General features: G+C 43.2%; 1 protein-coding gene across 7 annotated transcripts in view; it reads right to left on the bottom strand.

Moving 5' to 3' along the window:
* Nucleotides 1-17017, bottom strand: part of Eri3 (ERI1 exoribonuclease family member 3) — a 138701-nt gene that overhangs the window by 50375 nt on the left and 71309 nt on the right. For 6 of the 7 annotated variants that reach the window (XM_013016990.1, XM_013016988.1, XM_013016984.1 and 3 more), the window contains one exon: nucleotides 13890-13962. In XM_013016990.1, coding sequence (XP_012872444.1) covers nucleotides 13890-13962 — 73 coding nt within the window. Of the gene's footprint in view, nucleotides 1-1372; nucleotides 1409-13889; nucleotides 13963-17017 lie in introns of those variants that run through there. The other variant, XM_013016987.1, reaches the window with a different exon arrangement.

The raw sequence follows: 17017 nt of genomic DNA on the forward strand, positions 1-17017 counted from the left end.
TTAAGACCCCAGTACAGAAGAAGAAGGAGCTGGGGGGGGGGGGGGGGGAGAGAAGGCAGGCAGGCAGGAAGAAAAGAAATGGCTTCATTAATCTTTGTTGAGAAAGGGCAAATGACAACACCAGAATCCATGTCTTTCACTTTCTAGCTCTAAGTTTGGTCCAGAATTCCTTGTATTACCCCATGCTGCCCTCTAGAGTCAAGGGCCTGATCGGCCCATCTCCAATGCCCAGAGTCAGACCACAAACCCAACTCTGAACCTCTCCCATATTCTCTTGTGTAGGCATGTGAACATATCAGAATATACACATGTATCCCAGCCTCACAAACGTCCTCACATGGGGAGATTTACTTCTTCAAACACACAGTCACACGTGTGCACATGCATCAGCATGGTAACTTCCCTTGCTGCTACCCCTAGCCCACAGGTTCTTTTTCTCCTTGCATGAATAGAAAAGACGACAGTTTTCTAGAGCTACTATATTCCTCCTCTCCCCAGTACCTTAGAAGGCAGCATAGACTGGCTCTACACAAATGTTTCTTGCCCTTGTTTGCTCTCAATCTGCTTTCCTCTAATAGAATGCACATATGACTATCCATACCGGTATCCTGAAAACTACTGCTTACTGTTCCCTAGTCCAGCAAGCTGTTTCACCTCTCAGGCCTTCATTCCCATACTTCCTCTACATGGATGCTCCTTCTAGTCTTTCAAGACCCAATCAAATTGTCTCCTCACTGAAAGCAGTTTTGACTTTCTCTTTCCTACCTAAAATGAAAGTGATTCCTCCCTTCTTTGCTCTGGAAGCAACAGAACAGAGCAGTTAAGAGCATGGTCTTTGGAATCTATGGCCTAGATAATAATCCCTACTCCATCACTTACTACTGTTGGACCTTGTGGCAGGCACATAACCTCTCTCCGTGTACACCTCTCTCATTGTACATCTGTACAATGGTTAACAATAATACTTTAGAGGTTAACAGTCCATACAAAGCATCAGAGAAGTATCTGTTTTTATTAATTAATAATCTCCACTTTCCAAATAAGGACACCAAAATTCAAAGAAACAATATCCTACCCAAGACCATAACATGAATCTGTATTCCACTAGACAGCCAGGCATGATGACAGCAGCCGCAAACATGGGCATGTAACAACTATCTCCTGATCCTCAGTGTGCAGCAAGAGCAAAATAGTCCAAGGACAGCATAAGTTCACCTTGAACTCTGTGGAGAGCAATTTTTCCCAACTCCTGCCTGCAGAATCCTAGGTGCCCTTGGGCCCCTGCCTCCTGGGTCTCTGAGCCTGGGCATCTCATCTCTGGTGGAAGAGCCAGGTGCTCCCACGTTGCTCTCAGTAAGTCTGGGACAAGGATATTACTTTTCTTATTTTATAGAGGAAGATGTTGAGGCTGAAAGAAGTTAAAGGACTCTTATAAAACTCAATTAGCAAGTGTAGAGCCAAGATTCTAAATCAGGACCCCTGGACTCCAGAGCCTATGTATCAGATATCAGTTGTCTTCTATAGACAACTAGCTGGCTCCACATTCTCTTTCTTGCACCAATACTCTGTGGTCTGTGAGCCATATTCCTACATCCCCAAGGGCCTATATATACCATGTACTACCTGAACGCTAAATGAAGGGCAAGTCACACATTAGCCACGCTACTGCCCAGATTGATGAAGACAGTATTATAATTGATCCACTAAAAAACCAACTAAAGGGCTGGGAATGTGGCTTAGTGGCAGTGTTTGCCTAGCATGCATGAAGCCCTGGGTTCGATTTCTCAGTATCACATAAACAGAAAAAGCCAGAAGTGGTGTTGTAGCTCAAGTGGTAGAGTGCTAGCCTTGAGCAAAAGAAGCTCAGGGACAGTGCCCAGGTGCTGAGCTCAAGCCCCAGGACTGTCAAAAAAAATCAACTAAAGTACCTTAGTTTTGTTTTCATTACATTCTTATCTATCACTATATTCCCTAAATGTGGTTCTACCAAGTCCTGTAAGGGGAAAAGTTTTCTGACATCACTAAAGCTCCTGTATTCTGCCTGCCTATCTGAGAGTTCTCCAAAGCATACCAAGGCACCTTTCCCACAGCACCTTCCTGATGCTTGCCTAAAGACTCCAGAGAACTGTTTTTGATGTGAAAAATTGTCCAGAGGTCAACAGCACCCACAAGGGCACAATTCTTTCTGGTCTGGAGTCCCATAAGTGTTAAGAACCAATGCACTCTTCAGCCAAGAACTCACGTACTGGGCTATGGAAGGAAGAAGTCAGGGAGGTGAGTTTCTGCTTTCCCCACCTGCACATTCATTAAAGCCTTCAGTACCTACTCTCTTGGTTCCAGTGTTCTTGCTGTAACAAGCACTCTACAGCCACCAGAATTCTAGGCTAACTGCTTCCCAGCTCATCTGCCTAAGATATGTGGTTTGGAGGAAGAGTACACTTGACTAGTTTCACCTCTTCTTGGTTATATGTGTTCAGGCAAGTTACCTAATTTCTCAGAGTCCAATTAACTGGGAACTCTAACAGCCTGGACACTGGAGCTCACTAGTCCAACCTTAAATTCAGTGTGGATTCAGTTCAAAGCTTTACCGAATGTCTAGTATATGCCAGGTCCAGTGCTTAGCACTGTAAATACAGAGATGTGTGGCATGCAAATGGCAAGAGCTCAGTGGGAAAGTATTTAAGCAAGTGATATGCTTAGTAAAAAGTACTGAAGCCATACAGAGGAGGTGACTGACTCTTCCAGAATAGGAAAATATCAGAGAAGGTCTCACTTAAAAAGGTTCTGAAGGATGAACAGGAGTTTTCTCAACTCAGTTAAAGGAGGAAAGGCACTGTAACCAAAGGGAACAGCTTACACAAAAAGAGATGAAATAGTCATGTGTATGTATAAAGCAGTAAGGAGTTTGATATGTTATAGGCTACAGATAATATGGAGCTAGAGAGGCTGCAGTGAGCCAGATCAACTAGAACCTTGAGGTCTCCCTCAAAAGATGGGATAAAGCCTCAGTACCTACCCTCTTGGCTCCAGTGCTCTTCCTGTCGAAACAAGTATCCTGCAATCACACCCTTTCCTGTGCCTTTGATTTAAGAGTTCCTCTCCTGGCCCTGACAGTAAGGCATTTCTGTCCCACAGATTATAACTCACTCTGGGCTATTATTCAGCTCCCCAGCCCTGGCCCTGCTGCAGTTAGTCCAAACATAATATCCTTCATGCATATATTATCTGTCTCCCTATTATCTGGAATCATTTCGGAATTAAATTTCAGTCCTGCAATATTGGCTTCAGGAGCAGCGCGCTTTATGGGCTAGTCAAAGGTTAGAATACCAATCAAAATAACAGTGCCGATGCAGCGAGACATTTTAATATTCCAAAACCCGGTAATTGTAAAAGGACATAATATTTTTTCCCTGATTACCCCAAAGGCAACACATGTTAACAAGGCGAGGGAAGGAGTGAAAGAAATTTCAGAGTTCAGACAGCTGTAAGACATATTTAAAGGAAAACCCAGTCTGGGCACTACACCACGGGGGGGGGGGGTGGACCAGGAAGAAGAGAAGAAAGGAGACATTCCCTTTAGCTCTGGAAACCCTTCTACAAACACAGCACAGCTCCTCCTCTACCTCTGGAGTACAACTCAAGAGCTGATGCCCTGGAAAGAGGGTAGGGTGAAAGAGGAAGAAGTTGTCATCTGGCACTTTGTTCCCTGCCTGGGTTCTAGTTTTAGTTTACACTTCAGTAGTCTTCAGTTCAAGATCAGTCCCACCTAGGGTTTCAGCATCCAACATGGCGTCAAGCACCCTAAGCATCCTGCCCACTCCCAGCTCTTTATCCTGTGCCTCCACCTCTCCTTCACTTACACCTAGTGCTCAATGTCCTACACTGAGCTCAACATAAGACAGCAAGAGGTCCCCACCTAGCTGGCCCACACAGCTGGCTTCCACCAGGATTCCAGCCCAAACTGTCCACTGCCCCGCAGACAATGTTCTCCTTTTACAAGGCTGGGTGGCAGTATCTATCTGGTATTGACCACTGAGAGGCCCAGAGGTATCTGCCCATAGTGTCATTTCTTCTTCCTTCAAAGCAAAATGAAATAAACACATTGCAGGGTTTCTAGATATTCATGTTTTGCTTAGTCTTCATTTTTGTTTCATTCTCTCCCCCCCGCAAATTAACTTCTGAGTAGTACTAGTTGAGGGGTTCTGTAGTTGGCACCAGGCAGCTACCTTTGAATAAAGCTCTTAGCTTCTATCTGGCTGATAGTTACCTGAGCAAATTTACTCTCACAGCTCCAAAACAGTAGTTACCATGACTAGCAGAGTTCTGTACCCTCTTCTGACTGATGGCTCCCCAGCTAGCTCCACCCTTTGGCTGAAGTCTCAAATCTGCATCATCCTGACCCACTTATGGCCCCCAGCAAAGAACTTCATTAAGGCCAAGAATTTTTTCCTCCATAAGCCCTTAATTTATTACTTCGCTGATTGGGACTCTGAATACTCCAAGGTCAAGAAAAGCCATCAATTGTAGATACCAACACTCCCTTCAGCAGTGTCTCCTGCTATACTCTCCAAAGGGAGGAGATGGAGAGACAGAATATTCCTTAGAAGTGTCTGAAAAGGTCTCCTCCTCCTCCTTCCTCTTTAATGGTCAGTTCCAATTTCACCCTTTCAGAGCTCATAGTACCTACAGCAGGGCATAGGGTATAAGATGACAAAGGAAAAGTAGAGCTGCAACCTTCATAGCCTGAAACACCTGGGTCTGTTAAATTCTTGGCAGTCCTTATCTCTTCAACTGCAGGGCATGACTGGATGAACTGTCTGCCGGACACAGAATCCTCCTAAGCCTGCCTGCTCACTTTCCCCAAAGCCTACCCAACCCAAGCTGAGGCACCAGAAGTGATGCAGCTGACTGTGCATTTACTTAAACATATGTGTGCATATTTTATGTGTGCATGTATATATCCATACACTCACATTCTTATGAAGGTTTCATCCATTCTGTTTCATGGTTTCTTGTTTATAAAAACATTCTTTTCCACTCACCTGTAGCTACCACTTCACACTTTGCAAACTGTTTTACTTCTGAAATCACAAAGTCAGACATTCTACTCTTTAACTGTGCTCAACTGTACCTACCTCATCTACTCCTCATTTTACCTTCTTTCTTCCTGTCAGGCTTCTGCTATCATCTCTTCCCTCAATATCCCACTCAGACCCATTAGTCCATCCTGCCAACTGCTGTCTTGACAATAACTTTCATTCCTCATTCCTTTTATTGCAAGTCCTTAAAGAAAATCTCTGCTCCAGATGAAGTTAAATGTCTGTTCACTCCATGCTCACAGCTAGCTAGCTGAGCTTAGTCAAAGAAAGTCTTACATCTAAATAAAGTGGATCCACTATGAATTAATATCATCAACGTAATTGAACCCCCAATATTGATTGCTTAGAACTCTTACTGCACTTAAGACAGTTCAATCACCTGTTCTTTACCAAAAGGATATCAATCTTCTGCTACCTTCTGCAAACCTGCCCAGCCCTCACTATTAGTTATCTGTACATGGCTGGCCTTTGGTTTCACAAAGAAAAATAAACACCATCGGATGGGCATTACCTCAATTTGCCATTACCAAATCTGCAAGACCGTCTACAATGGATCTCCTGTCACACTGAAAGGGCATCTTTCTCCAGAAGAAAGCCAGTTTCAGCCAGGTACCAGTATTTCATACTTGTAATCCTAGCTACTCAGAAGGCCAAGGATCCCACTTCAAAGCCAGCCCAGGCAGACAAAGCTGAGAGATCCTTATCTCCAATTAACCAGCAAAAAGCTGAAAGTGGAGGTGTAGCTCAAATGGTAGAGTACTGGTTTTGAGCCAAAAACCTAAGTGTTCCAGACCCTAAGTTCTAAACCATAAGTTCAAACACCAGTACCAATACCCAAACAAGCAAACAACAAACACATACAAATACTCCTATCCCACTCCCCCAAAACCCCAACAATTTCAAGAATCTGGTTCTTGCCAGGCACTGGTGGCTCACGCCTGTAATCCTAGCTACTCAGGAAGCCAAGATCTGAGGATCACAGTTCAAAGTAGCCCAGGCAGGAAAATGAAGAGGCTCTTATCTCAAATAAACCACCAGAAAACAGTGGCCCTACCACAGCTCTTACTCTTTCTTTCTCCTTCAAAGTCACATTTCTGAACGTGTTAAAATATCCCTGTTACCCCCATTTTCTCCTGTACTCTCCACCTCACTCCCATTTGGCTCCTGTCCTTATCACACACTAAAAAGCTTTCACTAAGATCACTGAGGTTCCTTGTGGCTAATCCTGTGCTCACATTTTGGTCTTCATTTATGAAAGCCTCTCAGAACTGAAAACTCTTTCTTTCCTTGATTTCTAGGATACCACACTCTCATAGTCTCTCTTCTACCACCATTCTGTTACTTTCTGTTCTGTCTCTTTATCATGAAGAGTCAGACAAAACTAAATTTAAGTTCTAGTTCTGCCACATACTGTCATGAAAACATCCATCAAGTTTTGTCATCACTCTATGCCTTGGTTTCTCAACCTCACAATGTGAAAATATGAAAATCATGTGCTCGTTTGCCACATGAAGCCTTCTACCACACATTAAGCTGAGGCCTCCAGGTGTTGGACAGCTCAGCCTCCAGAACCATCAGCCATATAAACTTCTATTGTTTGTAATCTACCCAGTCTGTGAAAGCAGCAGTAAATGAACTAGGGCAAAGGTTCTAGCACACAATATACAATCATTAAATAACTAGCATCATTATTATCATTATTATCGTGATCACTCCTTGTTCTTCTTCGTGTCTGACTTTCCTCACTACCTATCAAATGCTGAGTATTTCTCAGTGTTCTGTCCTCTGCTTTCTTTTCTTTTTTTCCCCCTATATACTCGAAATTCCAACCACTTCTTCCAAGCTTTTGTTATTATTCATATGCCAATAATTCCCCCAAATCAATATCTCTTATCCAGACTTCACCCCTTAGCCTTCTCAACAGCTTCATAATAATGTCCCTAAGGCATCTAAACTTAACATTTCCCAAGCAAAGTTATCATCTCTTCTAATTCTAAGGCTTCTCCTCTTCCACTATCTTAGAAAACTCATTCCAATTCACTCAGGTGCTCAAATCATAAACCCTGGGTCATCATGATTCCCTCTTTCATCTCCAACCCTCACAGCCAATCAATCACTATTTCCTGTCTATTACACAGTGAAGTGCTGCTGTAACACTAGATTTTAAAGTGCACATTTGTTCCAATGTAACTGATTTTGGAATTATTAGGGAATGATTTAGCAAAATGTAAATTTTACATTTCTTTATGTGTCATTTGGCCCACAAGATATATTAATGTGTATTTGCTGTGGTGTGGTGGAATATGTTTATAATTTCAACTCTCAAGAAGTAGAGGCAGGAGTTCAAGGCCAGCATGGGCCTTGTTTGTCTAAGAAGACAAGCAAACAACAAAAAGATATACTAGATAAATAGGAGAAAATATATCTAGCTGAACAAAATGTGGCAGAACTTAGAAAACACACACACCTGAAACATCCACCAGCCACATGTGTTACAGGCCATATCAATCCATTTGATATCAGGGACTCATCATCCACCACTTCAAAGTAACTCACACAAGCTATGACGCTGCTTATGCCCAAGCAAATTTTGGATATTTATTATTATTATTATTATTTTTGGGTCCAGTCGTGGGGCCTGAACTCTGGGCCTGGGCGCTGTCCCTCAGCTCTTCAGCTCAAGGCGAGCACTCTACCACTTGAGCCACAGCACCACTTCCGGCTTTTTTCTTATGTGGTGCTGAGGAATCGAACCCAGGGCCTCGAGCATGCAAGGCAAGTGCTCTACCACTGAGCCACCTTCCCAGCAAATTTTGGATATTTTTTAGAGTAAAGCAACATATTTATTATAGTAGTTAGGCTATTTCTTTTTTCTTTCTTTCCTTTAATTGTGCTTGTCCTGGAGCTTGAACTCAGAGCCTGGGCATTATCCCTTAGCTCTTTTTTGCTCAAGTCTCTACCACTTGAGCCACAACTCCATTTCTGGCTTTTTGACAGACTTTCTTACCCAGGTTGGCTTTGAACCACAATCCTTAGAACTTAGCCTGGGGCTGGGAAGGTGGCTCAGTGGTAGAGTGCTTGCCTTGCCTGCATGAGGCCCTGGGTTCAATTACCCAGCACCACATAAGCAAAAAGAAAAAAGCCGGAAGTGGCATTGTGGCTCAAGTGGTAGAGCACTAGCCTTGAGCTGAAGAGCTGATGGAACCCCCCCCCAAAAAAAACAAAGAACTTAGCCTCCAAAATAGATAGGATTACAGGTATGAGTCACTAGTGCTAAGCAATAAGTATTTCTTAACCATTTAGTACGTAACACTATAATTCACTATCATTAGATTTTTTTTTTCCGGTTGGTCATGGGACTTGAACTCTGGGCTTGGGCGCTGTCCCTGCGCTCTTCGGCTCAAGGCGAGCACTCTACGGCTTGAGCCACAGTGCCACTTCTGGTTTTCTGAGTGGTTTATTGGAGATAAGAGTCTCACAGACTTTCCTGCCCGGGCTGGCTTTGAACCATGATCCTCAGATCTCAGCCTCCAGAGTAGCTAGGATTACAGGCATGAGCTATATTATCATTAGCTTTCTATCTTTTTCATATATAGCACTGATGAAGTCTGAGTGTCATACTACTAACTGCATTTTTATCACATGACTTTCCATGTATAGGAATTTTTAGAAACCTGTATGTTCCATTACAGCAGAGTTGGCTATACCATTCAACATTTTACAATCAGTCCACTTCTTTACATTTTTGCTGCTATCAGTTTAATTCAAGTAGCTATCATCTTCTGCTTAGATTATAGCAATGCTCTGACTCTCTGGTTCTTAATTAGTAACAATACTTCCCAACACTCAGCCTGTCCAGAGAACTAGACAGGCGTGTACAGGGCTGTGTGTGTGAGAGAGAGGGAGAATGCATTTTTATTTTGCTAACAATTTGAAGAAAGACACTATTGGTATTCAACATGCAGGAGTCAGGAATACTACAAGCTCAACAATGTCATTTACATATTCTGTCTCACCTAAAAAATGCCAAATGAAGCCCCACTTAAGACAAATCACCTATGGCCGGCGCCAGTGGCTCACGCCTGTAATCCTAGCTACTCAGGAGGCTGAGATCTGAGGATCGCAGTTCAAAGCCAGCCTGGGCAGGAAAGTTCGTGAGACACTTATCTCCAATAAACCACTCAGAAAAACTGGAAGTGGCACTCACTGTGGCTCAGGTGGTAAAGCGCTAGCCTTGATCTGAAGAGCTGAGGGATAGTGCCCAGGCCTAGAGTTCAAGCCCCAATACTGACAAAAAACAACAACAACAAAAATGTAAGAGGAGCTGGAAGTATGGCTTAAGTACAGGAGTACCTGCCTAGTAAGGCATGAGGTTCTGATTGCAAACCTAAAAAAAATACTGTGAAAAAGAAAACCCAGTAACTGATTTCTTATATCTGCTCTTAGCTCTCTCTAAACTGCAGCAGAGCTTTTTAAAAATGCAAATCAGATGATGCCTCTCATATGTTTAGTACCCTTTAATAGCTTTCCTTTACCCTAAAGATAAAGGTCAAATTCAAAGTGTGATTTAAAGCTCCTGCCTTCCTCTCCAGTTTCATCTCATGCCACTCTCCTCCTCTGCCCATATTCACTATGCTTTCTGTAGACATTCAGTCAACAAATACTGATTAAATATCTGTGTGCCACCAACCAGTCAACAGAGTGATGGGGATGTAACAGTGAGCAAGAGGCACACTGTCTTCCTGGCTTCTATGGAGATACAAGGCCTCTCCACAACATGCTGCTTCTGTGCTAGGTCAATTTCTCCTTCAGATTTCAGATTATTCATTTCTCCCCAGAAACATACTTTACCTCACTCTGAACTGTTTACTGTTACTCAATGCTACTGAAATTATTTGTCCAAGAGCTATCTTTTCAGGGACATCTACACTTGGCACATGCTTGTAATCCCAGCCACCCAGGAGGTGGAAATGGGAGGACTACAATTTCAGGCCAGCTCAGGTTAAAAAAAAAAAAAGCCAGCAAGACCCTCTCTCCATAAACAAGCCAGTGTGCCATTTATACCTGTAATCCCATCTATTTAGGAGGTGATGTAGGGGGAACATTGTATGAGGCTGGCCCAGGCAAAGGCACAAGACCCTAACAAAACCAAACTGAATTAGAGAGGCTAAGTTCTGAGGATTGTGATTCCAAGACAGCCCAGGCAAGAAAGATGACTCTTACATCCAATTAACCAACAAAAAGCCAGAAGTGGAGGTATAGCTTAAGTGGTACAGTACCAGTCTTGAGGGAAGGAGACCATTCTGGCCCTGAGTTCAAGCTCCCCCATTCCTCCACTCCCCCACAAAAAAAAGAAGTACAAGAAAATTCTTCACATTCCCAGGATCTGGCACATAGAAAATACTCAAAAATATTTGTTGTCAGGCACAGGTGGCTCACACCTATAATCTTAGCTAATCAAAGGCTGAGATTCAAAGGATCATGGTTTAATGCCAGCCTGGAAAAAAAGAGTCCATGAAACTCCAAATCCAAAGTAGCCAGCCAGAAGCAGGCCTGGAGACATGGATCAAGAGGCAGAGCACCAGCACAGAAAGCAAGCCAAGCAAGTGCAAGGCCCTGAATTCAAACCCCAATATTGAAAACAAAATGTAGGAGTGGGGCATGGTTCAAGTAATGTAGCACTTGCACAGCAAGTAGGAGACTGAGTTCAAACTAAGTACTTTATTATTGATGAAGATGTGTGTGTGTATATATATATATATGCATGTATACATATACTTTATGAATATGTGTAAATACATTAATGTCTATATTGTTTCTATGTGTGACAATACTTATGAAAATACGTGTATACACATGTATGTAAGGCTATATACCTAAAATTCTGGGTGCATTCATTCACAAGTACACAAGTATATTAATGCATGTATGTATGCATGCATGTGCATGTATGCATTTTTCTAGACCCTCAGTGACAGCTCTAACCTCCTGGAAGGAGCTGGAAGCAGAGCCTCGAGACTACTCTAAGCTGACAGTTCAATAAAAGTCTAAGATCATTCAATGACATTCCAAATGTCAGCAAACACTGGCTTGATCCACTTTGCTACAGGGAAAGTAGGTAGAGGTGGGAGACATGGAAAGCTGGCTGCTGAAAAGTTCCTCTTTCTTGATGCTGCCCACACCATTTCTCAATAGAGGGCATGAGAAAGACACTTTATCTCTTCTCAGTTTAGAGTTGTTGGGAAACTGGAATGGTAGTTCAGTCCCAGATGCTTACGTAGGTCTACGCCTAGAATGATGTGGCTAGAGGGCAGAAGAAAGGGTGAGAGACTCCCTTGTCCTTTCAGACCTGGTCAGTTTACCTCCTAAGAGGAAAACACTGTGTCAGTAGAGTCCTGGGTTGGCAATGTGCCTTAGTAGTAGTGCTTGCTTAGCATGCATGAAACCCTGGGTTCAATTTCTCAGTACCACATACACAGAAAAAACCTGAAGTGGCGCTGTGGCTCAAGTGGTAGAGCACTAGCCTTGAGCAAAAGAAGTTCAGGGACAGTGCCGAGGCCCGGCCTGAATTCAAGACCCAGGACTGGCAAAAACAAACAAACAAACAAAAGAGTCCTCAGTGTCCCTTGTTGGGTGCCCACACCCTCCTTCTATAGCTTGATAGTCTGAAGGAGAGCCAAGCTTAAGGGGCTCAGAACAGCCAACCTCTACTCCCACCCGTTAGCCCAGCGGCACTAAGGTAGCCCTGAATGCAATGTTACCACATGGGTCAGCTATTCTCCTGCCTTTCTGCCAAGGGACCTAGAGGCGGGCAGCTATCCACACACCAAAAAGTCTAGTGAACTTCACAGAGTAATTGTTCATGGTCAGTGCCTGCCTCGCCTGGCCGGGCCTTCACATTACATTTGCTGAGACCGGCATGCAGTTTGAGATGAGCTCTGACAGCTGGCATGCTGTCTTGTAGGAGCGCATGCCTAACCTCACCAAGCCCCGCCTGTATGGCACTAGTTCTCAAAGACAAGCTGGTCAGTCAGCAATTACTCACTAAGCACACACTGTGTACCCAACCCTGATCTCACAACCAGGACACAGACTCAGTCCCTATGCTCTAGACAGGCATGTCCAGAAGGAAACACATATCAGCTCTGTTTAACTGATATCCCAAGTATAAGGGGCCTCAAGGCAAAAGAAGAGATATCTGAATAGAATCTTCAAGGAGAGGCAATATGATGATGATGGCTGTGGCACATTTCAGGCAGAGGAAGAGCACAGGCTAAGGTTAGATATAGGACAGAGCCTAGACTCCTCAGGCAAAGATAGAAGTAGTGGGAGTAGTGGCTTAGCTGCATAAGTGATCAGCAGGAGAGAGGGGCAGAGGTCAAAGAACAAGTAGAAGTGCTAAGGACCTGTATACCAGAGGAAAGCAAAGAATGTTACCACAAACCAAGGAACCAAGTCCGTAGTCATTCTCAGTGTAGACCTTTCTTTCCTACTGCTCCATATGCTCCTTTAGCTCCAGCTACACATGAAAAGTATCTGTACTCCTACAATATATGCCTAGAAAGCATTCTCCTGGTAACTTGACACATCTTCTTCATTCCACAGTTTAAGATCCAAATCCTCACAATATTTACCCTGATTCCTTAATGATCTCTTTTCTGAGCTTCCAGGAGCCCTCACCATGGTGTCTGGTGTGTTTTACCTTTATCCAACTTCCTAGGAGCTCCTAAGCTAACCCTTGGCATGAGATTTTTTGAGGCTGCTCCAGGAAAAGAATGATTGTCTTTGGGATGGGAAGGTGGCTCAGTGGTAGAGCGCTTGCCCTGCATGCATGAGGCCCTGGGTTCAATTCCTCAGCACCACATACGCAAAAACAAAAAAGCCAGAAGTGGCGCTGTGGCTCAAGTGGTAGAGTGCTAGCCTTGAGCTGAAGAGCTGAGGGACAGCGCCCAGGCCCAGAGTTCAGGCCCATGACTGGACCAAAAAAAAAAAGAATGATTGTCTTTATATCAGATTCATTTATGGAGGGTCGGTCTCCTGTAGACCAACTCTACCACATCAAGGATCTCAAGAGCAAGATCTGGTGAGTCTACTTTATACATCCTTTCTTCTGCTCATGTAGGAAGTATAGCACTAGTAAAACTAGAAAAGCACAGTTTTCTAAATAATTCATTCTCTATCAGAGCCATTATACTAACTACACAGCTCCTTCCCAACCTCATGGCAAGTTGCCAGGTACTTAGTGTGGGGTTAGTGCCGGGCCCTTCATTTGTGTCTGAAGGGAACCAAACTTTAGGGTCCATGAGCTTTAGGTTCCCACATGAGCAAGGCTCTACTGTAACCAGATGGACCAAAGCCAACTTGAAGAAGCCTTTCTTCCCAACTAGAGGGAAATATGAAGATATCAGGAGGCTCAGAGCACACAGTTCTAAGGACATCAAAGGAGAATGCCTTCCCAGAGGCACAGCTAGGACAACATCTCTTCTAGAGACAACATGACTCAGCCCAGAGCCTCAGCTCTGATTTAGAACCCTGGAAAATCCCCTCAACTAAGACTTCTGCATGTCTGTGTGATTCCAACTAAGACAGTGATTCATACTCTACCCAGTATCCTAGCCCCATACAGCTCTCCACTCCCAGGAATAATTATAACATTTCAGCACATATTACCTAGGAAAAGAGGGAAAAGGGATGCTGAAAGAAAGAACAAAAAAAGATAACAGAGATGGAAGGGGAGCTCATAGGCACAGAATAACCAGAGCAAGGCTCTGGGTGAAGTTCAAACAGTACCTTTTTCAGATTAATCCACTGCTTGAAGTAATCTGCCACTGGCAGGCCCAAGTACTGGCACTGTCCTGGGAGCCTACAAGAAAGAGAAGAGAGAATAAGTTGGATGAAAGGATGGAGTCTAAAGCTAGAAAGTCCAATACATGACAAAACAGGTTTCAGAAGCTAACGCTTTAGCCATGGGTTTTTGTCACCAAGAAAGGGATTCTACCTCTAGCACCATAAACATAACTCTAGAACCTTCCCTAACATTCAAATGTGTGTGCCTGGAGACCCCATCAAAATAGTATCAGTAGGCCAGGTACCAGTGGCTCATAATCCTGGCTACTCAGGAGGCTGAAATCTGAGGATTGAGGTTCAAAGTCAGCCTGGGCAGGAAAGTCCATGAGATTTTTTAAAAATCTCCAATTAACCACCAGAAAACCAGAAGTTGTACTGTGGCTAAAAATAGTAGAGTGCTAGCCTTGAGCAAAAGAACTCAGGGACAGAGCTTAGACCTTGAGTTCAAGCTCCACAAGTAACAAAATAGTAATAATAATATCAACAGGTAATGTTTTCTGAAGACCTATAGTATGTCAAGTGCCTTACTTACATGCTTCATATTTAATCTTCAAAATGATGCTGTGAGGCATGAACTGTTATCTATGTTTTATAGAGAGGAAAAGGAGATTGAGAGACGTTATCCAATATCCCACAGATCAAAATCGATAGTACTGGGGCTGGGAAGGTGGCTCAGCGGTAGAGTGCTTGCCTTGCATACATGAGGCCCTGCGTTCGATTCTTTAGCACCACATAAACAGAAAAGGCCGGAAGTGCTAACCTTTTGTTGAAGAGCTCAGGGACAGCGCCCAGGCCTCGAGTTCAAGCCCCACAACCAAAACAACAACAACAACAACAACCCCCCCACAAATTGATAGTACTAAAAACTGAACTTAGTTCTGTCTGACCCCAAAGCAGAGAGGCAGAGATACAAAGCAGGAGGAAAAAAAAACAAAAACAAAACACATGATATATAGATAGATGGGCAGGGACTTTTCAAAGAAGCAGAGTCTCTCTCAGAGAGTCATGAGGTAAACAGTCCTCCTTCACTGCATGCTGTGGCATCATGGACTGAGTTGCCACAGGCCCAAAGCAGCAAAGACAAGTGACCATGGACTAAAACCTCTGAAACCATGATGTTCCAAAACAATTGCCTGTTTTAAGATGATTCTCAGGTACTTTGTCACAGTAACAGAGAGCTAACATTGATCCCAACAAGGGGAACAGTGGAGCCAAGTTAAAGACTGGTACCATGGTTAATGCTATGGCTTACCATATTGGAAGTTCACGTGTTAGAAACATAATGCTCAATGCAGGTGGCTCATGCCTGTAATCCTAGTTACTCAGGAGGCAGATATCTGAAGCCAGCCTGGGCAATAAAGTCCTTAATACTCTTATCTCCAATTAACCAGCAAAAAGGCAGAAGTAGAGCTGTGGCTCAAGGGATCAGAGCACTAGCCTTGAATGAAAAAGCTAACGGACAGTGCCCAAGCCCTGAGTTCAAGTCTCAGTACTAGAATACACACACACACACACACACACACACACACACACACTTCAGCTCCTTTTCTCTGTCTGTATCTCCCTCTCCCCATCCCCTCTCTTCCTCATATGTACCCTCTGCCCTTCTACCTTCTACCATGGGATGATACGGCATGAAGGCCCTCCTCAGATGTGGCTTCCTCAACTTGGGACTTCCCAAGCCTTAAATGTGTAAAAGAATAAATGCCAGCCAGGTGCTGGTGGCTCATGCCAGTAATTCTAGCTACTCAGGAGGCTGAGATCTGAGGATCAAGGCTCAAAGCCAGCCCAGGCAAGAAAATGCATGAGACTCTTATCTCCAAATAATCACCAAAAAACCAGAAGTGGTGCTGTGGCTCAAGTGCTAGACTTGAGCTGAAGAGCTCAAGGACTGTGCCCAGGCCCAGAGTTCAAGACCCACGACTGGCAAGAAAAAAAACACACACACACACAAAAACAACCTATTGTTTATAAATTACCCTGTCTCAATATTATGTTACAGTGGAATAAAACAGACTAAGACAGCTAGCTTTATGATACTGAGATACATATATAGTAAGAGACAATGCACAGAGAGCATACCTGCTACCCAAGGAGGCCAGTATTTGATCAACTTTCTTATTAATTTCAAGTTTTCTGCATACAGTGTATCCCTGTCTACCCAAATTGGGATAGGCTGCTCCCACAGTCCTACTCTTAGTAATCTTCTGGAAAAAGACAGGACAAATGCAGTTTTAGATAAATTCTTGATACATGGTAAACAATCAATGTTTATTGAGTCTGAGATCTGTGGAACATTTGGTAGTGGAACAATGTCTAGGAGGAACACATACACATATTTGAAGACAGATCTGGACTACAGATGATGATTCATTAATGTAAGTAAAATTAAAATCACAATAATAGATACAAGATAGCCTAGGAAGAATAATAATACAGGGTGAGGTGAGCAGACAGCCTAGGCTTATGTCTTATTTTCACTGACCTAAAATAAAACCACTTTTACCAGACGATTGCCACATATGAGAAATTCATATATCAAGCAGCAGCCAATTGTAATTTTGAACTCTAGAGAAACTTTTAAATACTAAACTAAAACTTGCCTCTTCACAACTCTCTTCTGAGTCTGAGGTATGTGAAGAGAACAAGATTACTTTCTAAGATCTGAGAGTCCAGTCTGCAGGCCACATCCCCTTACCTCTTTTCAGAGTTCTTCAAAAGACAAGGACTCACCCAACTCACTCTTTTTTAGAGTATCAGATGCCCAACCAAGGTCACACATACTCTTATGATCCCACATCACATTACCTGTAGTGAACCTAAATTATGGAAGCATACTTCCCTTTTCTGTTTATATGTTTGATACATATAAACCTATATTTAAGTTAGATATATAAACATATATGTTTATATACATACATATGTATATAAAACTTAAATCTATATCATAAAGTGGTCAAGCAAGACAAGAGCAAAGAAAACCCCAACAGATTTAGTAAGGAGGAAGGAAGTCAAAATTGATCTTGGTGAAAGGAATGTCAGTATCATTGGGCTAGACGGGAAAGGGAAGA

The sequence above is a fragment of the Dipodomys ordii genome, unplaced genomic scaffold, assembly GCF_000151885.1.
Source record: "Dipodomys ordii isolate 6190 unplaced genomic scaffold, Dord_2.0 Scaffold33, whole genome shotgun sequence".
Classification (NCBI taxonomy): Eukaryota; Metazoa; Chordata; class Mammalia; order Rodentia; family Heteromyidae; genus Dipodomys; species Dipodomys ordii.